Genomic DNA, 24,709 nt, shown 5'->3' on the forward strand with positions numbered 1-24,709 from the left:
TTTTTGTACTTATAATAAACTTTCTTGGTTTGGTTTCTGTATATTTTTGTATCTCGTTAAATTTTGAGAGAAAGATACTGACGTATAGATAATAAGGATTCTGAGGAAATAGATCTGATGAGTAGACAATAGAAAAATCGATATGGATGACCTGAATTGCAGGATTCGATAAAAATTTTAAATATCTTATACTCGATAGGAAATTTCTTAATTCGCAAGGATCCATGGAATGAGGAGCAATCTGTAAAAATTACATTGACATTAGACTTATGATATTTATTAAAAGAAATTAAAATGAAGTTTAAAAATGATTTGATTATTATGTTTTTTAAATATATTTTCGAAACATATAGATAAAAGATATTTACTTATGTTATCAATCACTGATAAATTTTATTGATAAAAGAACAAATAAATTAAAAAAAGCATTAGTATGGATAAGATGGATTGAATAGGTGAAACATGGTATGTGATCTATCTTTTCATAATGAAAGTATTATTATATAATAGTAAATATATCTTTTAATATTATCAATTAATAATTTTAAAAAGTTGATAAACTTTCAAATTGATTAATTTTTAAAATTCCTTTATTTTAGCTAATTAAAATACTTTGACATATATATTTATATAACATACACGTAATGATTTAGATAAATAAGTGCTATTAAACATACAAGAATTGGCCAAATTATAAAACAAATTTGATATGTGCAGTTCGGTTAAACTGATTCGCATAAATGTTTCAAATGTTATTCTCGAATGATTTCAAAAAGTTCAACAGTTTGGGATTATTATAAAGACAACAATTAGTACCGAAAACTTCCAACATCACACAAAAAAAATATTTTCTCAAGATAAATATATTGGTCAACTATCTCATGTTATCCATGTACATTATAATTTATAAATAAGAGCAAACATAAGTGGTCATTTATCGGGTTGATAGGAATTTCTTTTTTTTCCAACTTTATGCCCATATAAAAATTTACGACGCGATGACATGTATGGTACGTGTATGACTGTAACTCAATCAAAATTGCTTATTATTCATTTTTCATGATAATATGTATGCTTTTCTTTCTTTAATTTGAATTTACAAATTTTTCAAATAAAAAATAATATACATGAATATAAATATGTGTCACAATTACTATGTTCTTTACTTGCTTGTAATATATCGTGCATTTCTCATAATAACAGAAGGAATGTATCCAGTGTAATATTGCGTCCATAAAATTTTTAACATTAATAACTTTCTATATTATTTAATACTGTGTAATAGATTATCTTTTAATGCAAAAAAAAATTAACATGAATTTCGATATTATCCACAACTTAGGCCTTACAAACTAAATGGGTTTTTTCAATATTAAAATTAATTTTTATTCTTCTTTAAAAGAAATGCATGTATTAATTCCATTCATTTTCTCTTTCATTTTTTTATTCTCATATATAATTTAAATGAGTTTTTTAAATCTTTATTTCTAAATTTCTTGTGTACAAGCAGCTTTAATATTGCAACAATATCTTTATCAAAATCGTCAAAATCATTATGTGCTAGGATTGAAAAACTTTCAATTTAATTATCTAAATAATATGGCAAGAAGTGAATTAAAATTTTAATGAACAAATTCTTTCAATGAATATAAATAATTAGAAATATTTTAAAATCTTCAAAATTAATGTTTATCACTTACTATATCAATCAGCTATTTCTCCTCGTGTCGTAATAATGGAACATAAATAATCCTGATTAACAATGCATATAAATTAATCAACATATGATTTTTATATTTTAAAATTATACGATTCAATCTAATGAATTTGAAATATGTTACCTTAATTATATTATATGATAGATTCATGTACCATATTGGAATTCATCATACTCGCTACTATAATGAATCCTATATTAATTTACAATTTGAATATATGGAACAAACAGCTTAAACGGCCTATGTAAAAATTCATGGACCAAGAAGAATATCATTTATCAATTTGGATGCGAAAATATATAATATATTCGCATATGTATTATAATGTTTGATATTCTTCATTTCATCCAATAGTAACTACACATGTGTAAATATAATATACACCTATCTACAACAAAATTCTATTCAATAACATAACGTCGCTATGCTCCTTGTAATTCTTGTACCTTCTTACATGAAGGTGTTTCAATATTTTTAGCTTTGAAAAATAATTCTTGATCTCCAAAGTTTCTTGCTTTCCACATCATTGTTTCTCCTAGGGATTAAAGAAACAATGTATCCAAAGATATATATTTCTTGACTATTAAAGCCTTTTTTTTTTCTAAGAGCAACAGTACTCTGCTATATTGGGGCATTTAAAAATCAATTAAATAAAATACTTACTATAACTTTTCTCTCTAAAACAGGCATGTCTCAAATTATTCAGGTATTCTTCTTCAACAGAAATTTCTAGTCTACGTAAGCTGCCTTGATATTCAGTATGAAAGTTTTCTTTGACATAGTAGGGCACCTTTAATCCTTGAGTTGTTCTCAGTACAGAATATTTTCTGCGCACAAATTTAAAATGTGCATATAATCCCTTTCATACAAATCAATCACTCTTGTTTGAAATAAAATATACCAGAGACAAAAGCCGAGAAAATAAAGCATAAGTAATAGAATTGAAACATCACATAGAATTATTAATTAAAACTAATTTATTCATCGTTATTCGTCGATAAATATTTGTAAATACACTTACGCGTTAGAATGCAAGCTATATACAGGATCTGATATAAAGAAACTGCTCATCATAGTTAACAATATTAATAATAGCACAGGTAACATTTGAAGGAATGTGGTATATCCATTTGCTTGCTAAAAATCATAATATTTATTAAAATAATCATATATTTAATTAAAGTATAAATAAATACATTTTTTTCCCATACTTGAGAGTGAGCATGTTGAGCTTGTGCATCTTGTTGTCTTGCCCATCTACCAGAACGTCTCATATAAAATTCTTGTTGTGGAAATCCACCTCCAAAGAACATACTAAATAATTCTTCTGCTGTTATATCAGCTAAAAAAAATTAATTTAATCAGTATTATTTAGATATTATAAGAATTTATGATATGAAATAATTCTATAAAAAAAATAAACATATTATAATAATCTTACTTTCAAATCCTCTTGTATAATTATAATGTGAATGATTTTGATGAGCTTGAGCACTTTGAAGTCTTTCTTCTTCAGGACCATACATATCATATTGCTTTCTCTTTTCAACATCAGTCAATATAGCAACAGCATTTCCAATAGCTGTATATATGTAAATTACAATTTATTATAATAAATTTGTTGTAAATAGATTTTAATTATCATTTACCTTTAAAGGCTTCGGCAGCACCTGGTGCTTTATTTTTATCTGGATGTAACTGAAGTGCTAATTTTTTATATGCTTTCTTAATATCACTATCAGTTGCATCTTTATTTACACCCAAAATTTCATAATAATCTTTACATTTTTTGATTCTGCAAACAAATTATATTGAATTTTATTAATAATAAGAAAAAATATTAGATTATAATATAAATATCAGAATAAAATAACAAATTTTATTATTATATTTTAAATATTTTACATTGATGTTTTTAAAACTTCAGATTTTTGTTTAATTAATTAATTAATATAAATACCTTTTAATATGTTCAAGTTGCTCCTTTGTATAATCACTAGAAGCTTGAGTATGTGTGGTTTCTTTGGATGCAGTTTGACGTTTCCTAAGTGTAGGTTCAGATTCAGACTTTTGATTTTGTTTTGATAACATTGTCACTTTTGCTAACACATCTGTAAATATTTATAATTAATGAATTATAAATATTTTATATTTCATATAATTACATAAATTTTTTTTTTCATTATCAATTTTTTATTTTTATTTATGTATATTACAATTTTTATTTATTCATACTTTCTTTTAATAATAATTTACATAATGATAAATTCACATAATAATAGTAAATATAAATGAAGTTTTATTTTTGTATAACTATAGAAACTGCTTTTTAAACTCAATAAACATTAAAATAATTTCTAAAAAAATAATAATGCTATAACAATTTTATAACAATCTCGTTGAAACTCAAAAATACGGTGTAGATTTCTTTCAATGTAATGACAATTTTATGAATGGATAAAATAAAAAATAAAAAGCGATTGATTGATATTCTACATTGATTGAAATAGATTTTTGTCAACTTACCTTCTGCTTTTTTCATTGGATATAGTTTTAATGCTTTACGTACAAATTTTTCTGCCTCCTCGTACTTTTTTTCTCGTAGATATAGTTCTGCAAGTTCCATACATCGCTCCGCCTCATCTTTATTACTATCCATGATTTTTTTTTTTAAAGACCGAATTAAACTTTATACTAACGCAATGACGGAGCAAAATAGTAAATAGATTTAATCACACACTAATTCTCCGCCATAGCAATTTAATAAGTTGCGTCATGAACACGATACAAAGTAGAGCATTCGACTACGTGTAAGTGACGATACGTAGATGCTGCTTATAATATACTGATTATTATTTCTGCTGACATATCTGACAATTTGATTCTAATATCAACCAATCAAAATGTCTACTCGAATGAAATTTATTTATAAAAAAAACAATTTTATTAATAATAATAGAAAATGAATTATAAAAAAAAGTAAATAAAAAGACACACAGTATCGATTTTTAAAAACACAATATTGATCTTTCTTTAATTAAATGAAATAATTTTTTATTTTTTTATATAATAAAAATTAATTATTTTATAATGAATAATTTTTAATTTTTAATTTATAAATGGAAAAAGAATTTGTCATAAAAAAAACTTTAACTTTGTATGTCAGGTTAAAATATTTCTGTCAATAATAACTAGTGTTTTTTGAATGGATAATGTTTTGAAGACGATACTTGAAAATATTTCTTTATTATATATACAATAAAATATTAATTAGAAATTTTTTATCACATAGTTTTTAAATATTTATATTTTATAAAAAGTGTAAGTATATATAATATTTTTAATTGATATTTAACTAGCATTTGTTTATAATGTACTTCGATTTTAAAAGGTTATCTTTTATTATTTTACAAATATTTATATTTATATTAAAAATGAATTACTTGAATTATTTTTTTATAAATGTTTAATTATAAATATAATATTTATAAAAAAAATAATTTTAATAAATTAATTTAATAAATTAATTCATAATTTTGATGTATATTTTTTCATCTTTATAGAAGATGCAGAATATAAAACAGTGTGTACAATTTATATCGCATAGATTATTTAAAACAACTAATTCGAATTGTTTATCTAGTATACAAAGATCGTATTATTATTTTAAATCCGATGATGAGGATGATGATGTAAAAAACGGCTTTCTTAGATATAACGATGTTGTTTTTCCTCCACAAAAACCAGATGAAGAAAAAAGGCCAGGTGTAAGTATAATTTATTAATAATTAAAAAATTTTATTTTATCAATTAAAATATAAGTATTTTCTATATTTATATTTTACAGTATGTTTGTCATGTAAGAAAAAACATAAAATATAGTCCATTGAAAATGTGGTATATTGCTTCTTTTGTAAGAGGTATGTCTGTAGATGAAGCTGTTAAACAATTGAGTTTTTTAAAGAAAAAAGGTGCAGCTATAGCCAAAGAAGTGATCTTAGAAGCACAAAAGATAGCTGTAGAAGAACATGATATTGAATTCAAAAGTAATTTATGGGTTGGTCAGTATATTAATTATAAAGTATACTCAAATATATTATAATATAATATTATTTTATTATATTATTTTAATTTAATAAAATTATATTATTTTAATTAATTTTTCAGCTGAATCTTTCGCAACAAAAGGTGAAGTAATAAAAGGAATACGACGTCATGCTAGATCAAGAATTGGAATGGTACATTATAGACATACTCATTACTTTGTACGTTTAGAAGAAGGAAAACCACCAAAAAATTATTATTTACCAGCACCTAAAAGCGGTGAAGAATTATTAAAAGAATGGATGGAACAAATGCATCGCCGCAAAATATCTAATTCATTATAATATGTATATAAATATATGTAAATAAATAATTCGTTTTCTTTCTGAGGTTATTGATCGATATAAAATTCGTGTTAATTAAAAAATAAATTTTTATAAATATAAGATGTAAATATAATGTTACAACTAGAATTTATTTAAAAATGAATAATTAATATATTATAATAAATGTGAGAAAATACATAAATGTATTTTACAGTTTCAATTTGGTTCTTCTCCAATGACGCCGTTTAGCATTATATCTAAAATTATATATATATACAATAATAATAAATAATAGATTAAATGAAAATACAAGTATTATTTTAATAATTTTTACCTAATAGTATTGCCAGTTCGCATTCTGACCCATTGTGGAATCGGTCTGTTTTGTTTTAATTTCTTAGCAAGTTTTCGTTTGATAATAAACGTTTTATGAGCCGACTGAAATAAATGATAAAATTCACATATTTTTTAAATATAATATTCTAATAATTATATAGATATACGTTATAAGATGTTAAAATACTTATTAGATTAAGTAATTTTATTTCAACCTTACCATTTTGTTCGGATAGCAACTGACGAAATGGCCAAATTGATTGCACAATATATTAAACAGGATTTCCAATATTAAAATTTCACTATATAAAAGTCACCAAAACTGCTAAATTTTAGTAATAAATATTAAACAGGATTTTTATATAAAAATTGTTTTTTTATATAAAAATAATATATACTAGATAAATATTTTAAATATTATCATAAATATATAAATATATAATATTAATTTTAATAATGTTAATTTTAGTATAATTTCACTAATTTAACTAATAAGTTTTAGAATTTAAAATAATTAAAAATATCTAAATTTTATAATTTAGAATTATTAATATTAATTTTAATATTATTTAATAATAATATAAAAAAAATATTTTAGTTTCAAAATTAATATTATTTTAAATTGATTTAAAATATATATCTTTATAAATATGTATTATATATTTTCACAATATATTTATAATATATTTATAAAATATATTTATTAAAATGCATCACAAAATTTTTATTTTAATAAATAAAATCAAATCTAATCCATTTAAATAAAATAATTAAAATATTTACATTTTAAAACATTATGTGTAACGACAAATTATATTATATATTATATTATTATATTATTTATACATATGTTTTTCATTATGTTTTTCATTATATATTTTATTTATATTAAAAAAATGTATTAAAAGAAATAGGAAATATTTTTTTTATTTTTTATTTGATTGATTGAACACTAGATTTTATTATTACTTGATTTAGAGATATTATTTTTATTTTTTTTATTATTTTTTGATTGAACTTTGGACTTTATTATACGATTTAATTATTAGATATAAAATTAACTTGAATTAAGTATTTCCTTAATTAATATTTAACTAAATCAAGTGAAACATTAAAAATTATAAAAAAATGTTCGCTACTTACTTTAGAACATTTCGAATTGCAAATAAAGTGAGTATCAAGAAATTCAATTTTCTTGATTCTTATTTGTTTTAACCTTTAATTCTTAATATATACAATTTTTTTTTTATCAACGAAGTATAAATTTTTATTATCTATAATATTTTAATATTTTTTTATTTATAAAATATATATTTTTTAAATGTAAACATTAATTAAAAAAATATTAATTTTATATAGAATTATATCTTTATAATATCATTAATTATATCTTTTTAATATCATTAATAATAAAAATAATATAAATTAAAATAAAATTCTAAATTGTTTGTTTAAAGAAAACAAAATATTTAATCAAATTATTTAATATTTTAGTACGGCTTACTGGCACGCTATGAATCTACATTAGTTATTGCAGAACATAATAATGAATCGCTATTACCTATTACTTGTAATACTTTAAGTGCAGCAAAAAAGATTGGTGGAGATATAACAGTTTTAGTTGCTGGTAGCAAATGTGATGCAGTTGCACAAAGTGTTAGTAAAGCTAATGGTGTATCTAAAGTTTTGATCGCAGATAGTGATGCTTTTAAAGGATTTTTCCCAGAGGCATTAACTCCTTTGATTCTTGCAATTCAAAATGAATATAAATTTACCCATATTTTAAGTGGTGCTACTGCTTTTGGTAAAGCATTATTACCAAGAGTAAGTATCAAATGAAAAGATCTATTTTTTCTACTTTTATATGCAATTATGAAATATTTTTTTGTAATTATAATATTATATATAAATTTTATTTTTTAAGATTGCAGCTAAATTAGATGTGTCTCCAGTAAGTGATATTATTGATATTAAATCAAGTGATACATTTATTCGTACTATTTATGCAGGAAATGCAATTCAAACTTTAAAATGCAAAGACAATGTAAAAATAGTTACAATAAGGGGTACTTCATTTGAAGCTACACCTTTAGAAGGAGGTAATGCCAAGTGTGAAGCTGCACCAGCTGGTGATTATAAATCAGAATTGATAGAATTTATTAAACAGGACTTATCTAAATCTGATAGACCAGAATTAACATCTGCAAAAGTTGTTATATCTGGAGGAAGAGGAATGAAGTCTGGTGAGAACTTCAAATTATTATATACTTTAGCAGATAAACTTAATGCTGCAGTTGGTGCATCTCGTGCTGCTGTTGATGCTGGTTTTGTGCCTAATGATTTACAAGTAGGACAAACTGGAAAAATTGTTGCTCCAGTAAGTTTGATTTCTAATTACATATAATTATTATTATTAAAAAGTTATTTATATTTTAATTTATATCATATTTATATTATATTTATAATATAGAACTTATACATTGCTGTTGGAATTTCTGGAGCAATTCAGCATCTTGCTGGTATGAAAGATTCAAAGACAATTGTTGCAATTAACAAGGATCCAGAAGCACCTATCTTTCAAGTAGCTGATTATGGCTTAGTTGCTGACTTATTTAAGGCTGTTCCTGAACTCACGGAAAAATTGTAAATTTTGATATAATATTTTATAAATATTTTTGTTATAATATCTATATAAATATATATATACATATATATATATATATACAAAATGTTCTTAGAAAATAATAAATTTTTATATGATTTAAAATATATGTGCTTTAATTATCTATTTTAATTTTATGTATTAATAATTTAAGATTAATTATATTGTCTTTATTTTAGTAAATTGATTGTATTTTAGGTTGTAGCATTAAATATGGTATCATGAAATTTTTTTTAAATTTCATAATAATATATTATTACATTCTCAGTTTCAGAAAATGAAAAAACTTTCAAGAATTTTTTTCAAGAAATTTTTTTCAAGAAAATGTTCTCAGAAAATGAAAAAACTTCCAAGAAATTTTATATAAATATTTAATCAACGTAGTAATTTTGATAATATTTATCGCATACATATGTAATTTTCGACTTGAACGCCACCATGAATGCCCGTCCTTTCATACTTTGGTTATATATATATGTATATAGAACGGCTGCCATCTTTGTCGTTTCTTGGCGTGGTGCATGGCCGGCTAGATTACCTATTTTTGAGTGTAAAATCGTATTTATATGTTTTGTGTCTTTAGATGTGGAAATTCGATAATAATTTTATCATGAGTATGGACAGTATCGAAAAATTATACAAAAATTTTGGCATTTTGGCTGATGCCAAAGATAAATTAGCCGAGGTAGTCTACAAACTTGGTTATATTGAATAACCACATTTACTCATTTCTAATTTTTATAATTTTTTGTATTTATAAGCATAAAATATATATTTTATTTCTTGTATTTTTAATATTTGCAAATATTTTATTAATTTCAAATTGATTGAACGGTATTTTTATCATGGAAGTGATTCAATTGTACATAAATAATTAATCAAAAGAAATAGTAAATATTATTAAATCTTTATTTGAACATTACAGCATGAAAAAGAATATTTAGAGATTCTAACAGCAGTGAAAGGATCACCTAAAGAAAAACGATTAGCATCACAATTCATTGCAAGGTTTTTTAAATATTTCCCAAAATTGGCTGATCAAGCTATAGATGCCCATTTAGATCTTTGTGAAGATGAGGATATGGCTGTATATTTTTTTTATTATTTATATTATTAATATATGCATAGTGTATATGTAAGAAATATAAAATTTTATAATTTATTTTTAGATCAGGAAACAAGCAATTAAAGATTTACCTGCGTTATGTAAAGATAACAAAGAACATACAGCTAGAATTGCAGATATTTTAGCTCAATTACTTCAAGCTGAAGATCCATCTGAATTAGCTGTAGTTCATAATAGTGTTATGTCTCTTATGAAAACAGATCCAAGAGGTACTATTAATATATATAATATATAATCATTTATTATTAGATTTATGAAATGTTAACTGCATTTCATTATTTTTTTCTGTAGGTACAATAAGTGGATTTTTTAGTCAGATTATTAATGGTGATGATGGAACACGCGAGCGTTGCATTAAGTTCCTAGCAACAAAATTAAAAGCAATAGGTCATGATATTATTACTAAAGAACCAGAAGATCTTTTAATTTCAGAATGCAAAAAAGTCTTACAAGTACGATTTTTTAATAACAATAGTTATTTAATTTTTTTAATTTACATGATTTCTATAATATTTTCATATTTAGGATGTTACTGCTGATGAATTTCACAGTATTATGGAAGTTCTTGCATGGACCAGATTAGGTACAACAATTAGTGGACAGCAAGAATTAGTAGATATTACAGTTGAACAAGCTGAATTGTCTGAACCATTCAAACATACTAATGTTGAACAGTGGAATAGACTTGTACAATGTATTAAACATGCACTTCCATTCTTTAGTGTAAATATAATCTAATCAAATTTTTAAAAATCATTTTGTGTTTATTTATGAAATTTACAATAATGTATTTGCTTTTTAGTCTCAAATAGATTCATCGCGTTTTGTTTCTTATATTTGTATACAAGTTTTACCACATCTTTCTTTAATTACTTCACCTGATGGAAGAGATGTACAATTGGAGTTATTAAAACTTCTTGCTGAATTAGCTGTATTTTGTGGCACAATTGATAAGCCAGAAGAAAAAGTACAACAACTTTATAATACTCTTATTGTAAGCAATAATATTATTGAAAATGTATATTTTATTTAGAGAATATTAATAATATTTTAATATTTTTAGACATATATGCCATTACCTCCAGTCACAGAAATAACTGAAGTACCACAATTACAGTTTAGTCATGTTGAATGTCTCATGTATGCTTTTCATAAATTATGCAAGCAAACACCAGAATTTTTAATGAAAGATCCAGAACAGCTTAAGGAATTTAGATTAAGATTACAGTATTTTGCACGTGGTATTCAAGGTTATATAAAAAAATTACGAGAAGCAATTAGTGGAAAATCAGAAGAAGAATTGAAGTCAGAGGAGAATCAATTAAAAGTTGTTGCTTTGAAAACAACAAATAATATTAACACTTTAATCAAAGATTTATTTCATTCACCACCTAGTTTTAAAAGTGTTATACATCTTTCTTGGAAAACAACAGCAAATGATAAGAAGGTACATATTAAATTAATTCTATTTTTTTTTTAAAAATGTATTTTATTAAATATAATTTTTTTTATTATTTATTATTCTAGAATGAGAAGCATTCATCTGCTCAGAAGAGACATACACCAATTACATTTGGAAATGACAGCAATTCTAATAAACGAAGTAAAGAGGATAAAAGTAAAAGGGAATTATATACTCCTCCTAGTGGAAAATATAGTTCAAACATATCATCAAATTATGGTAATTTAATAAAAAGAAATATTATTTTTCAAAATATTAGTTAAAGACCATAAGAAAAAGAATATAGAAAAAGAATTTTCTTTCATTATTTTATTATAGGTCGAGGTAGATTTAGAGGAAATAGGTCAGGTGGTCGAGGTGGTTATAGACCGCGAGGTCGTGGAACGTGGAGAAAAAATTTTTATTAACTCTCTGATTATTTAAATTTTTAAAAAGCATGAAATGAGCTGCAATAATATAAAAACTATATCAGGCCTGTAAAATGTACATATAAAAATGAAGAATGTAAAAGTGATTATTTACAGAAAGTGCTTTTTAAAAAAAGTGACAAAGGAAATACAACTTTTTTGTTCTATAAATCTTAGTGTAAAGAAAGTGTTTTCTTGTGAAAGCTTTAAGTACACACCATACATACAAGTTTCAAACACAAAATTATAAGGATCAATAATTCACTAAACACAGTGTTAATCACTGACAATTGTCATAATGAAATATTGACATTTAAAGAAGAGAAGATTGGTGTGAAAATAATATACTAATTGTGTTTTAACAATTTTTTTATTGTTAAACAAATGAAAAATACAATTTGGAGAAACTTGAGTTTGGAAAAAGTGAATAAGTACGTGGGAAGAAGTGAGCAAGATGACATCATGAACTTCAAGAAGTGTTTATTATGAAACTATTAATCAGGTACTTTAACAGGCAATACAACAAATAAAATAATGACGAGAAAATGGTGCAAGGACACAGTATGTGAATCATTTGAAATGAAGAATTATCAAATATCAGAACCAAAAATTTCATATAGAGAATATTTAAAAATTCATACTGTACAATGACCGGTTTGTGCTATGACATGGACACTGGTGTTACACGTATTTGCAAAAGACAGACAATTTCTTTCTTCCACAACAACTCTAGATGTTAAAATAGTATCAAAATGTATTCCTGCATTTCCTAGTTCTTCCTATTCCTCTTTCTAGATAATATTTTTTATTTCTTTTGCCAACAGGAAAACGACGATTGGAGTAATTGAGGAAACGCCAAACGGAACATCTTTTGGAAATATAAAATCAAAGAAACTTAAAGAAAAACTTAAACTTTTATTTTCAATTTCTCAAATTATGTTAGTTATATTTATAACTATATAATATTTTTTATTTACTATTTCTATTCTACAGTATAAAATATTTAGCTTTTTTATCAATTAAATAAATAAATAATTTTTTTTATTACAAAATAATTGATTTAAGTATAAAAGCAATATAAAATTATTAAAATCTTTTATAATATTAAATATAAATGAAAAATATGATATAAGTCGAAAAGTTTCTTTGATTATGTAAAAGTAAAGATATAATTTTTATTACATACTTTTTATTTTGCAGATGCTGTACGAGGTTCTTGTTGAATGGATAGCAAAGCAGAGCATAGCAAAAATAATCATTTTTTGATTACAGATTACCAGATCAAGGAGGAAATTTATAAGGAAAGATTATAACTTTATTCTTTTCAGGAATTGAGGCATGGTTGTATATTATCTTTTATTTGTATATTCATGGTAGCTGTTTTGTAAGGTGAGTTTAAAAACATATTGTGTCCTTTTCCTATCCACCATTGAATAAAAATTGTGTAATGCTAATAATAATATAATAATAATTCATGAATATATTATCATTTAATTTAATAAATAATAATATTGCATAATATATGTTGTATTTTTTATGCCCAATATCGAGTGTTATTACACAGTTAATTAAACTATTTGTGAAAAATTTACAATTATCGAATATTTATGTGTTTTAATTAATATTTAATACAAATGTTTTGTAATTTGTCAATTACGTAATTATATAAAAATTTACTTGTATGTATTAATATATTGTAACATTTTAAAAATATTATTTTTGTTTATTATGATTTCAAATATGTAAACATTACTTTAGTAAATTTATTGCAATATTATTAGAAGAATAAAAGCTATTGATTTAAATTATATTGTCTTTTTAATATATGTAATGAAAAATAGATAAATTGTACAGAAAATTTGTACCTATTGTTTAATAAATATTATTATATTACACTTCTAAAATTATTATTACAATATCTTACAATTATAATTACAATAATTTTTACAGTATGTCTTTAAAAAAGAAATTTCAATATAATCCATTTGTTGAGATCATATCATCTATTGTTTTACACATAATACGATCACATGGATTACACGGATCTGGAGTTTGCTGTTCAGAACCTAAATTATCAACAGATTCCATAGCATCTGTATTTATTGCTAATTTAGAATCTAATTCTGAAGTATCTGGTAACATTTGCAATGCATGTTGTAAAATTTCTTGGACCTATAAAAAAATTATCATAATTTCAAATACATATTGTGCTAATTAAAATTGTGTTAATTAAAAATCATACCTTTTCTAAATGTTTCTGAAACCTAAGTGCTGTTTCTATACGCTGTCTACGTTGCAATTCCATCATTACTCTTAATGTTTCTCTAGCTTGATGTGGTCTGAATTCATTTAATAAATGATGAATATGGATAAATAATAAACTAAGGTCTTCCACCTGTAAACAATAACATACATTGACTATTTGTTTTTATACTAAAATGTTATATTATATTATATTGTAATACTTTTTCTGCACGTCTTGGACTATCAGGACACTGTACGAGCAAATCTATTAGATCCAAAAAATTAACAAGCAATGAGTGGTTCAATTTTTTCAACTCTCGTCGTCGATCGAAATGCTGAGGATATAACCTTTTAATTCCTTGAGCTTCGAGAGGCCTGATAATTGTATCATCTGCGTTAAATACATTTCCAAACATCGAATAAGTATCATGTATTGGCAGTGGTGGCCTTGGTGCTCTGCCTCGACGAACATTTTCGTCTGTATACAAATTAATATACTGAACTGGAGGCAGAGGAAGAGAACTGACTTGTATCGCTTCTGGTGCTGCCATTTTTAATATGTAATATCGATTCAATAAAAAATAAGGAATAATTTCACTTAAAATATTTTTTTCAACAAAATATGTAGAAGGTTAAAAACACTTAGAAGAACTTGACTGTTGTCAAACTGATTGGAATATTAACGTCAGTGCGCATGTCTATAATTTCGCGCGTAGTCGCCATTTTTTTTTTTTTTACACGATTTATTTTCCGTATATTTAATATTTATAATATAGAAACTTATGGTAATATTACAAAAACTATATTTATAAATTAAACTACAAAATCTAGTTTCACACTAATATATTAATATTTTATTTTAGGTTACATTAATGTAATTTCACAATTCAGCATATTTTTCTATTAATACTTTTTTTTTACAAATATCATATTAATCAAAATATTTGTACACTTTTTGCAAAATTTTCAGCACGAATTAATAAAATTTAAATAAATGTACAATTAAAACAAAACAACATATAACATAGCCTTCAAATCCGCCATTTTGTTTTTTTAAAATGAGTCAACAGGTATTCTCTGTTGGCCAGTTAATACGTTAATGCCAGCAGGACGTCGAACTCAGATTGGGGATTTTCGTTGTTTAAGTAGCAAAACAAAAGAGTGAACGTGTGGATATTGTTTATTTTTTGATTAAAAAATCTTTCTCATGGTGTGATGATATTTCGGATAAATGCTTTACTAACGTAGTGAGGTATTTCCTGCTATCTTGTGAATTTCCAACGTCTTCGTTTGACAGATTGTCGGTGTGTGTATGCGTTCGTTCCACGTGAATTCTTTGTTTGGGCACCGGTCATGTTTCTGACAAGTATTGAAATTGCGAGGTGGTAGCAGTACTCTAGTGCATGGTAAGTTGATTTTCTGTTATAAATTTTATATATATCAATGTTATTGCAACTAAACTTTCACATAGAAATATTCATATAGCCGAGTGTCAGGATAACCACAAACTATCGCGTTGTCGTTGATCTCACTGTTCTGTTATGTCTCATAATTTCAAGGAGAATGCCTTTGTGTGATTGTTTTCTCTTATGATCAAACACTTATAAAGTAATATAAGTTTTTTGAAAAATCCTAAACTACGATCAAAACAAAGAATAGAATTTGATTCAGAGTTCATGCACAGTGTGTATACAGGGTGGCTCATGTAAGTAGTATCATTTAAAAAAATCATATATATAAGATTATTCTAGTATTAAAAAAAAAAAGTTAAGATAAAGATAAATTTTTTTTTAAATATTATATAATATATATTATATTATATAATTATATTATATATATAATGTTTAATATATTATGTATAATAAATATAATTTTTAAAAGATTAATTCCGGTTAATTTATAGAGAATAAAGAAAATTAAAAATTTTAGATGAAGATTATAAAACGAATCATTTTCTACTTAATTTAAATTAGAAAATGAACGAATTTTGTTCATAAAATTGTTTTTTAATAATTTTTTTCAAAAACATACATTTGGGAATCGTTATAGAATAGAGTAAACGAATAATTAAAACGGCTGAAATTCATTTTAATTATAAAATATATAAATAAACTTATTAATAAATATACTTTTATATATATCGAATTATATTTTGTTTATCTAAATTTTTACAATTTTATATTTAATGTATATTTAATATATATATATATATTATATTAAATTATATTATAATAGATTAATATATCATAATTATATTTTTACTACAATTCGATCTTTTCACTTGTTATATATCTTTTATAACTTCTTTTTTTTTTCACAACTTTTTATATTTTCGTTAAATAATGCTTCAATAAATTCAATATCAATGTGCACTTTTAATGCATCAATATGCATTAAAAGATTAAATCCCAATATATTGATTCATGATAGAATTGCTTTATCTTTTTATTTTATTTCGTATCGCAAAAAATAATAATTTTTCTATATTCAAAAAATATTTCCAAAAATCGACAATGTCATTAATTGAATACGTAAAAATGAATTTTTTTCAATTGAATTTCTCTCAAAGTTTAATAAATTTGTCTTTAGTTTTGTTCAGTGTATCGTATCTTTCTTTTCTCTCCCATTTCCAAGAAGTAAACGGAAAGTATGGGACGGGCGGAAATTCAAAAGACGTCGCGGTTTAGGCGGCCCTTTAAAATTTCAGAGACATGAGTTACAAAAGAAATTCAGTGGAAGCAGATATTTACCGGGCAGTTGAGTGTACTCGAGTACTTCTTGGTGTCGTGCATTCATGTTAGTAAGTGCTTTGGTCGAATCATTGTAACCAGTTTGTACATTGTCATTACAATCTGTTTTAAAAAAATTATACTCTTTTTATTTTTATTTTTTTTTTTATCATAAATTAATATGAAATTTGAAAAACAGCATACAATATTTATATTAAAAACATTAAGAAAAATCATATTAATCATATTTTGATTAAAATTTTATATTATTCCATTATTCCAATTGATTAACCAATTGTCAAACCAATTTTAAATCTTTTTATAAAAAAATTCAATCTAAAAAGAATTTATTGCAATTTGTTAACTGGTTAATGATAAATAATTTGTTAATAATTGTGTTGATAGGTAATAATATAATATATTAATCGTCTTGTAATATAACATAAAATGTGGTGATATAGAATGTAGCAAAAAATATTTAATCCTTCCAGAGGTGCTCGACCGGAACTGACACGCACATGCAAATACGCGCGAATCCAACTTTCTGCGCGTGCGCGTGCGCGATCGACGAATGCGTGTGTTACATGCGTTCTCGCTTCGAACAGTGGTATGTGTTTAGCCACTGTTTACGCTATTTATTTAGGCTGCATCTCTGTTTCACTTTAAACACACATTTCCCGTTTTCTCTGCCCACATGCCCAAAAGAAATCATTTGTGATTATCGATATAAGCACGATACAAATACATCGATTTTTATCTGTAAATGGATACGTTTTGAAAAAATATTTGGAATGAAGGTATGAAACAAAGAAAACATTTTATCCCGATATATCAAATTACACGGATAAATTTAATAATATCGTTTTATTATTATTATTATTATTAATGTAAATAAAAAAAAGAGAAAAATAAAAAAAAAATATATTTTATTCATTTTATAGATCGAAATGGAGAAAAATTGTCCGATTGTTAAGTTTTGTTACAACGAGAAGCTAAAGTTCGCCTCGTGAGAATGTGCTCGAAGATTTTAGCCTGATTCTCTGACTCTCTATTTTGAATGGAAATTCTTCGTGGTCGAGTCATGCTGGCTTTAATGGAGGTCTAGAATCCCGTAAAACTTTTATCTATATTTGGCTCACAGGATTTTAAAATTTTTGTTCACGTTGTTCGTTTTTCATATTTTAAATATTATTACCGGATCCGGATATTTTATTTTTTTAATCGTAAATAATACTCATCTGTTTCAAATTATTTATTAAATTACGTTCGTTCAAATTTTTAGGAAGAAAAAATTAATCGACTTACTTATCCAGAAAAGTATCCAGACTGCTTGTCTGAAATTCGAACTATCGAGATAATTGAAAGTTCATCGCTTAATTGGTCTTCGTTTAAGTTAACGGATAGAAACTTTGAGCGAAGTGGTGCAGCTTGTTTGATAGAAATGAAGAATTTACCGTTTCTATCGAACGAAGTAAACGCCTTTACAATAAATCTTCATCATATAATCACGTCATCCATATAATCACACTTAATCGATCCCTTAATCGTCAATTTAATTCATCAAACTCCTTTCAAATTCTAATGAAGTATACCTTGTAATATATTTTGTATACAAGTTAAAAATCTTCTAGGATTAACAATTTCTTCCAGATCAAATCTTCTTCTAGATCAAAGTTTTAAACTTTTATCAGTTCCTAGGATAATTTAGGATAAAAAAATCTTCTATTTATTCTTTAATTATTTCATTTACAAAATATTTGTAACAATTTAAATTTCTAATCGTTTTTCTAAATTTCTAAATTGTTTGTTAAATTGTATAAAGTATTTGTAACAATTTAAATTTCTAATCATTGTTTGTTAAATTATATAAAATATTTGTAACAATTTAAATTTCTAATCATTGTTTGTTAAATTATATAAAGTATTTGTAATAATTTAAATTTCTAATCATTGTTTGTTAAATTATATAAAATATTTGTAATAATTTAAATTTCTAATCATTGTTTGTTAAATTGTATGAAATATTTGTAACAATTTAAATTTCTAATCATTGTTTGTTAAATTGTATGAAATATTTGTAACAATTTAAATTTCTAATCATTGTTTGTTAAATTATATAAAGTATTTGTAACAATTTAAATTTCTAATCATTGTTTGTTAAATTGTATAAAATATTTGTAACAATTTAAATTTCTAATCATTGTTTATTAAATTGTATAAAGTATTTGTAACAATTTAAATTTCTAATCATTGTTTGTTAAATTGTATAAAATATTTGTAACAATTTAAATTTCTAATCATTATTTGTTAAATTGTATAAAGTATTTGTAACAATTTAAATTTCTAATCATTGTTTGTTAAATTATATTTACTCGATTCGCAAAGCCATCTATAATAATAATAATTATTTTTCTATTCCTTCTTTGTCTACATTATCATCTGATGATAATCGAAACCTCGTTTTCAGGGTGGCCCTCCATCTGGTATGGCGGGGAAAGATGGGAAGGTGGAGCCAAAAAGTGGGGATGTGGTGAGGCAGGGGTTCATGGTGAAACGTTCTCAGAACAAGAAACGTTTCACTCCTGTCAATTACAAACAACGTTGGTTCGTTTTGACGAGGCGCTATCTCGTCTACTACGACGGCGATGGAGAGGTGAGTGTTCTATCTTTTTTTTTTTTTTTTGCAATTTCTAGCTCGTCACATTTTATCCACTCCCTGTTTTTATTTCTCTTTCCATTCCATCTCTAACCTCCCATTACCCGATTGCTCCCTTATTATCTGCAAAAAAAAAGTTGGTTCCATTAGTGGTTGGAAGGAAAAAGGTTTCTTTTTGTAAATAAACCGATAATCGAATATCTGGAGGTATAAAGGGAGAAAAAAATTTCTCCGCGTGTAAAATTTCTCTCTCTCTCTGAGTGAGTTATGGCGAGTTTCTATAAATCAAAGTGGATGAAATTTGATCGATCGAAGAAAACGTTCGAAAGAAAAATTTATATAATTGATCTTTTGATATTTTCTCGTGTATACAGGAAATTTATCGTATCGATTATATCGTAAGTGAGAAATAAATATTGGGAAAAAAGAAGATAGAATTAAATTTGACACTTCGATCCAGCGTTTCAAAATTTTATTATTCGATGGAAAATCAGATAAGGAAACTATCGTTGTTATTATTAATGAGATATCAATAATTTTGGAATATTAGAATTTTTATACACAATTCGAATTCACAATTTTGTTGAAAATTCTATTTGAATTTGGAACGTAATTTTCTTCTCTCCTTTCCCGCAAGACGATCTAGAGATTAGATTTTCATCGATCAAATTCAACGATCTAATGGATCGATTCTCCAGATTTAAATAATTTGCCTTTCAATTTGATTCACCTAAATCCTGTTTCCAACCCCTTCTTTTGGCCTAATTCTTCTCGATTGTTCGTTCTTTCCCTCTTGAAATCGTTCGTTTCTTTCCTCGAACTTTCCTCCAAAGAAAAAAAAAAATAAAACTCATACGAATCGTATCGATGTAATTGCCATCGTCGAAGAAACGTATTCGACGACACGATTCCTGATTCGATAATTGCCTCGAGATCGACCAATGATCCTCCATAAAATTTCCGGCGAGTTTTCTCGACGATTCAAAAACGGGGCGGAAATCGAGCGAGTTCGGTGTTTATCGTTCGTTGAAAACGTGTCTTTAAATCTGGTGGAAAAAAAGTGTGAATGTGACTTGGATCGGATGGCATTCCTCGTTCTAAAGGGAAAAATCTAATAATCTTAGTGTTTTGATTTTAATAATATTAGGGATGAAAGGTCTGTGTTTTTCTGTTTTGATCTTTTGACTTGATTTTTCTAAAATTCTCTCCGCCATTCGTTTCCGCCAGTAATTTTATTCCTTGGAATTTAATAATCCTTTCTTTTCGTTCAATTTCTCAAATTGATTATTTATATACGATTTCAGGAGTTTTAAATTATTTTTAGACGATTGGTAAAAAAAAATTAAATATTAAAAATAGAAAAAAGAATTTCTAGGGAAATTTCTAGAGTTATTTCTTAGTGGATTTCTAGTGGAAAAGATGGCGCGATAAATATAGACAGAAGGATTTCAATATACGAAATAGCGTGTCGAAAAGCGTGGGATTAAACGCGCAATGAAACGGATCAATCGCCAGCAATTCCTTTATCTTTCGTTTCGCTCGTTTATTTCCAACAATTCGGCAGAATTTCAAGTTCTCGGGTGGGGGGGCGTGGAGGCGCACTAAGAGGCCATCGAAATCGATAATTAACCATCGGGGAACATCATCGGTCGGGCCGGGATTACAATTCACGCGAGAATTGATAATGATTGAAAATCACCGAAAAGCCGACTTCCATTTCAATATTATTGTTTCCAATCGAACGATTATCGACGCGTTATGTTGTAACGTACGTTCGGTTCGATCGCGGGAAATCTGATGGGTCAACGATTATTATTAAAATATATTTTTTGAAAATTAGATTCTTTTTTGAAAAGGAACGCGTATAGAGGGAAATGGAAAGGGAGTGAAAACGCTGAGCTCGTTAATTCGTCTCGAATCAGGGCCAATTGCTCCATACACATCATCTTTCGCTTGACAAGCACCACTGCTGGCGTCACGCGCGATGTTAGCGCTAGGCTCATCATATTATCCCTGTCGATAAAAAAGAATAAAAAGACGCCTATCGTTCCTTGTTTCGTCTCTTAATTACCTTCGATGCCTTTCTTTTTTCCATAACGGAAACGTAAAAAGGATTTATTGATAAACATGTTTTCTTAAAAATATTCACAGAGGCGAATCTCTTTTTTTTCTTCTTTTTTTTTACTCGTATCAAATCGTATATTTTCATATATTCCTTTTTATACATCTCGGCATGATGTAAATAAAATGGCGTGAGATAGAAAAAACTGATGTATTATAATTTTTCATTCCTCCCTCTTTTTTTTTCTTTTTAATAAGAAAATCGTTAATTGATTAATTAGTAAAGGTAATTCTTAATTGCGAATAGAGGGATAGATGTAATTATATCTTGTTGAAAGAAACTTTATTGGTTTGGATGTTCTTCAAAAAAAAAAATATATATTCTCCCTAATCCTCGAGTTAATATATATTTAAAAAATATATTTAAAAATAGAATTCTCTGGAATAACTTTCACTATCAATCCGATATCGAATAAGAAAAAAATAATCCGTGGAGAATAATTCTTGGTTTTAGTTTTATCCTCAAATATATTCTTAACGAAGAATAATATTTTTCGCGACGATGTTGTGAAAAAATGAAAAAAAAAAAACAATTCTCACAAATTTTACTTTGAAACATATCAACATTAATTCGTCGAAAATCACATTTATATACAATGTGTAGTCTTAATTAACGACGATCAAAAATCAACGATTCTTTCGATTCTCTAGCTTTCTTGTTCAACCCGAATCGAAACGTACGTTTGATTGTTCCGAGGCTCGATGCGTTCGCATAAGCAAGCTTACGTAATCCAGAGAGCTGATAGGATGCAAACATCCACGAAACCGTTTCCAATTCCGTGCAATAAATTACAAACCGAAAGATCAGCGCAATCGGCCACTGGACACTCGACCTGTTCGATCGCAGTCGCCCGACCATTTACCAGATATAACTGGCAAAGGCAACCTTTCCCAGTTACTACTGCAATCACACTCCCTTCCCCCTTATTCTATCATTATTCATTTTCTTTATCTATTCCCTCGATATTTTTTTCCTTAAATATCCTTTGTAAAAGTGTTTATTATTAAACGAGATTCCTCATTTGTTAATTTAATCAAATTGATATATTCGATATATTCTCCTCTCTCTTCATATCTTTTATTTTAAGTTTCAATACATCTAACAATCCTATCTTACCTACTCAACTCCCCTCTTCGTTTCTTCTCTCTAATTCTCCTCGCTCAAAACATCCCCAACCACAACATCCAACCCTTAAATCGAACCTATCCTCTCTCTCTCTCTCTCTCTCTCTCTCTCTCTCTCTCTCTCTCTCTCTCTCTCTCTCTCTCTCTCTCTCTCTCTGCACTCGGTCACGGTTAACGAGTAATAGTTACCTGCGTATCTCCACGCAGCTCCGCGTTGTCTGCTGCTAACCCATCTCCCTCCCCCCTCCCCCGCGCAGAAGGAAGAGCTTACGGCGGCGTGGAGGGGAGGGGAGGGGGGAGAGAGAGAGAGAGTAGGATATAACGTGGCCGAGCAAGACCATGTGTAAAATCGGCGGCGCAGGCGCCCCGTAACACCCCGCCACCTTCCTTCCCTTCGTCCTTTCTTCCGCCCGCGAGTTTCCCCGATGCTGGCGCTCAGCCGGCTCAGTCGGTGGCCGTCATCGGGATCGCTCTCTCCCTCCGCCTCTTCTCTCTTCCCGCGTACAATCGATCTTATTTCTTCTGTGAGCGCTCTCTCTCTCTCTCTCTGTCCGTCGTTGAGGAGGGACTCGAACGACGAGGCATTTTTTTGCTTCCGCGAAGTGGGTGGATCGACGATACGATACGATATAATCGGGGGAGGGGTGAATCTTTGATTTCGTTGATTTTCGAGTAACAAGTTGAAGGAGGAGAGGATAATGATAAGGAAAGAATAAGGAAGGTGTTGATTCGATCCTTTTGAAGAGAATTTTGAAATCGTAATATATATCTGTTAAGGGGAAGTCTGATCAATTATCGATCGAGGATAAAGAAGTGTGTTTCTTTCTCGCTCTGAGGAAGGATATTCAAGATATTGGATAAGTCGAGGAAGGGCTCGGTCCAGCTTGTCGCGAGTTTTTCTAATTGATCCCACGTTCGTTTCGCGGGAGGAGGAGGAATAGAAGAATAGAAGGGAAGGTTTTTAACGAGAGGAATCAATCGAGGAATCAATCGTGTCGGTCAAGCAACTTCTCTCCACGTGGGAGAAGTTTTCAAAGTCTTCTGCTTCTGTGTGATCTTACGCTCTTGGAGATTTATCCTTGGGAGCAACGTTGGAGGTAAGATGTGTGTAATAGGTTTTATTTTTTTATAATTTTTATTAATTTCTTTTCTGGAAAGAAATTTGTAATTTTTAATAATTATTGATTTTTTTAATTTTTTTTTTTAGAAAGTGAAAACGGAATTCAAAATTTTTTGATTCGATATTTAAATGAATATTCAAATTGCAAAGTATATAATGGTATGAAGTATAAAACGAGGTTTGATTTTAATCCTGTTTCTTATAATTGCGTTCATAAAATTCATAATTCGCGCGAAAAAAAAAAGAATTCATTGAATCTGATTATAAACGAGAGAAAATTCTATGTATTTTTAATTCGAAATTTGTATAATTTTTATTGTCATTTGCTTGAAAATGAAAAACATTAAAATTGAAGTTTCTTCCTTCTGCTTTTCTTATCTTAAAAAGGATTATTTTTTTTTTTTTAATAATAATTCAATCTAGAGAAGAAATATTAAAATGTTAAAAATATTTTATCGAATTTAATTCGAATTCAATGTGCCAGGACTCGTGAAACGAGTACAAGGGATAAAAAAAAAAATCTATTAGAGGAACTGTTAACAAAGTGAACTAATTACAATGTAGTTATAATTAATTTCACAACGTTTCGTAAATTTAACAAGCTGCTGTTGTACATTTTAAATAAACGTGGAA

General features: G+C 26.5%; 7 protein-coding genes across 9 annotated transcripts in view; 4 read left to right on the forward strand and 3 right to left on the reverse strand.

Annotated features, from left to right (window-relative positions):
• The first annotated feature begins 447 nt into the window (after positions 1-447).
• LOC413121 (39S ribosomal protein L22, mitochondrial) lies at positions 448-6,156 on the forward strand. Of its 2 annotated transcripts, none has more exons than XM_016916950.2 (4): positions 448-465; positions 5,282-5,485; positions 5,566-5,779; positions 5,886-6,156. In XM_016916950.2, the coding sequence occupies exons 1-4, from the start codon at positions 463-465 to the stop codon at positions 6,104-6,106; spliced, it is 642 nt and encodes a 213-aa protein (XP_016772439.2). In that variant the 5' UTR covers positions 448-462; the 3' UTR covers positions 6,107-6,156. The 2 variants fall into 2 exon arrangements, with proteins under 2 accessions (XP_016772439.2, XP_396572.3); XM_396572.7 differs by lacking the exon at positions 448-465 and adding an exon at positions 4,731-5,039.
• LOC413120 (dnaJ homolog subfamily B member 12) lies at positions 573-4,633 on the reverse strand. Its single transcript, XM_006561398.3, has 8 exons — positions 4,245-4,633; positions 3,679-3,829; positions 3,368-3,513; positions 3,160-3,300; positions 2,930-3,060; positions 2,740-2,855; positions 2,382-2,545; positions 573-2,253 (listed from the first exon to the last, which is right to left on the reverse strand). The coding sequence occupies exons 1-8, from the start codon at positions 4,375-4,377 to the stop codon at positions 2,141-2,143; spliced, it is 1,095 nt and encodes a 364-aa protein (XP_006561461.1). The 5' UTR covers positions 4,378-4,633; the 3' UTR covers positions 573-2,140.
• Rpl39 (ribosomal protein L39) lies at positions 5,983-6,665 on the reverse strand. The gene is made up of 3 exons (NM_001135905.1): positions 6,645-6,665; positions 6,423-6,526; positions 5,983-6,345 (listed from the first exon to the last, which is right to left on the reverse strand). Exons 1-3 carry the CDS (start codon positions 6,645-6,647, stop codon positions 6,297-6,299), a joined length of 156 nt encoding a protein of 51 aa, NP_001129377.1. The 5' UTR covers positions 6,648-6,665; the 3' UTR covers positions 5,983-6,296.
• A 743-nt stretch (positions 6,666-7,408) lies between these two features.
• LOC551710 (electron transfer flavoprotein subunit alpha, mitochondrial) lies at positions 7,409-9,269 on the forward strand. Its single transcript, XM_624099.5, has 4 exons — positions 7,409-7,594; positions 7,919-8,248; positions 8,349-8,801; positions 8,895-9,269. The coding sequence occupies exons 1-4, from the start codon at positions 7,553-7,555 to the stop codon at positions 9,069-9,071; spliced, it is 1,002 nt and encodes a 333-aa protein (XP_624102.1). The 5' UTR covers positions 7,409-7,552; the 3' UTR covers positions 9,072-9,269.
• Positions 9,270-9,561: 292 nt separating this feature from the next.
• LOC551686 (apoptosis inhibitor 5) lies at positions 9,562-13,327 on the forward strand. Its single transcript, XM_624074.6, has 9 exons — positions 9,562-9,771; positions 10,012-10,173; positions 10,256-10,421; positions 10,504-10,664; positions 10,738-10,935; positions 11,015-11,206; positions 11,276-11,659; positions 11,740-11,893; positions 11,993-13,327. The coding sequence occupies exons 1-9, from the start codon at positions 9,670-9,672 to the stop codon at positions 12,079-12,081; spliced, it is 1,608 nt and encodes a 535-aa protein (XP_624077.3). The 5' UTR covers positions 9,562-9,669; the 3' UTR covers positions 12,082-13,327.
• Positions 13,328-13,880: 553 nt separating this feature from the next.
• LOC413179 (mediator of RNA polymerase II transcription subunit 7) lies at positions 13,881-15,035 on the reverse strand. Its single transcript, XM_396630.6, has 3 exons — positions 14,547-15,035; positions 14,324-14,476; positions 13,881-14,253 (listed from the first exon to the last, which is right to left on the reverse strand). The coding sequence occupies exons 1-3, from the start codon at positions 14,874-14,876 to the stop codon at positions 14,053-14,055; spliced, it is 684 nt and encodes a 227-aa protein (XP_396630.2). The 5' UTR covers positions 14,877-15,035; the 3' UTR covers positions 13,881-14,052.
• Positions 15,036-15,402: 367 nt separating this feature from the next.
• The window catches only part of LOC410649 (tyrosine-protein kinase Btk29A), a 155,072-nt gene continuing 145,765 nt past the window's right edge, over positions 15,403-24,709 (forward strand). The window contains exons 1-2 of one of the 2 annotated variants that reach the window (XM_026445794.1): positions 15,403-15,731; positions 19,522-19,707. In XM_026445794.1, coding sequence (XP_026301579.1) covers positions 15,729-15,731; positions 19,522-19,707 — 189 coding nt within the window. In that variant the 5' untranslated portion in view covers positions 15,403-15,728. Of the gene's footprint in view, positions 15,732-18,120; positions 18,154-19,521; positions 19,708-24,709 lie in introns of those variants that run through there. The other variant, XM_026445793.1, reaches the window with a different exon arrangement.

The sequence above is a fragment of the Apis mellifera genome, linkage group LG16 (assembly GCF_003254395.2).
Source record: "Apis mellifera strain DH4 linkage group LG16, Amel_HAv3.1, whole genome shotgun sequence".
In the NCBI taxonomy this organism is placed as follows: domain Eukaryota; kingdom Metazoa; phylum Arthropoda; class Insecta; order Hymenoptera; family Apidae; genus Apis; species Apis mellifera.

Excerpts from the sequence above, each read along its gene's own strand:
- LOC413120 (XM_006561398.3), bottom strand. The coding sequence starts at position 4,377 with ATGGATAGTAATAAAGATGAGGCGGAGCGATGTATGGAACTTGCAGAA. Across the intron at positions 3,830-4,244 it reads TCCAATGAAAAAAGCAGAAG|ATGTGTTAGCAAAAGTGACA; the intron begins GTAAGTTGACAA and ends AAATATTTACAG. Across the intron at positions 2,254-2,381 it reads TTTTAGAGAGAAAAGTTATA|GAGAAACAATGATGTGGAAA; the intron begins GTAAGTATTTTA and ends TTTAATCCCTAG.
- Rpl39 (NM_001135905.1), bottom strand. Across the intron at positions 6,346-6,422 it reads CGAACTGGCAATACTATTAG|ATATAATGCTAAACGGCGTC; the intron begins GTAAAAATTATT and ends ATATAATTTTAG.
- LOC551710 (XM_624099.5), top strand. The coding sequence starts at position 7,553 with ATGTTCGCTACTTACTTTAGAACATTTCGAATTGCAAATAAA. Across the intron at positions 7,595-7,918 it reads CATTTCGAATTGCAAATAAA|TACGGCTTACTGGCACGCTA; the intron begins GTGAGTATCAAG and ends TTAATATTTTAG. Across the intron at positions 8,802-8,894 it reads CTGGAAAAATTGTTGCTCCA|AACTTATACATTGCTGTTGG; the intron begins GTAAGTTTGATT and ends TTTATAATATAG.
- LOC413121 (XM_016916950.2), top strand. Across the intron at positions 5,486-5,565 it reads ATGAAGAAAAAAGGCCAGGT|TATGTTTGTCATGTAAGAAA; the intron begins GTAAGTATAATT and ends TATATTTTACAG. Across the intron at positions 5,780-5,885 it reads CAAAAGTAATTTATGGGTTG|CTGAATCTTTCGCAACAAAA; the intron begins GTCAGTATATTA and ends TTAATTTTTCAG.
- LOC413179 (XM_396630.6), bottom strand. The coding sequence starts at position 14,876 with ATGGCAGCACCAGAAGCGATACAAGTCAGTTCTCTTCCTCTGCCTCCA. Across the intron at positions 14,477-14,546 it reads GTCCAAGACGTGCAGAAAAA|GTGGAAGACCTTAGTTTATT; the intron begins GTATTACAATAT and ends TATTGTTTACAG. Across the intron at positions 14,254-14,323 it reads TTCAGAAACATTTAGAAAAG|GTCCAAGAAATTTTACAACA; the intron begins GTATGATTTTTA and ends ATTTTTTTATAG.
- LOC551686 (XM_624074.6), top strand. The coding sequence starts at position 9,670 with ATGTGGAAATTCGATAATAATTTTATCATGAGTATGGACAGTATCGAA. Across the intron at positions 10,422-10,503 it reads TATGAAAACAGATCCAAGAG|GTACAATAAGTGGATTTTTT; the intron begins GTACTATTAATA and ends TTTTTTCTGTAG. Across the intron at positions 11,660-11,739 it reads CAACAGCAAATGATAAGAAG|AATGAGAAGCATTCATCTGC; the intron begins GTACATATTAAA and ends TTATTATTCTAG.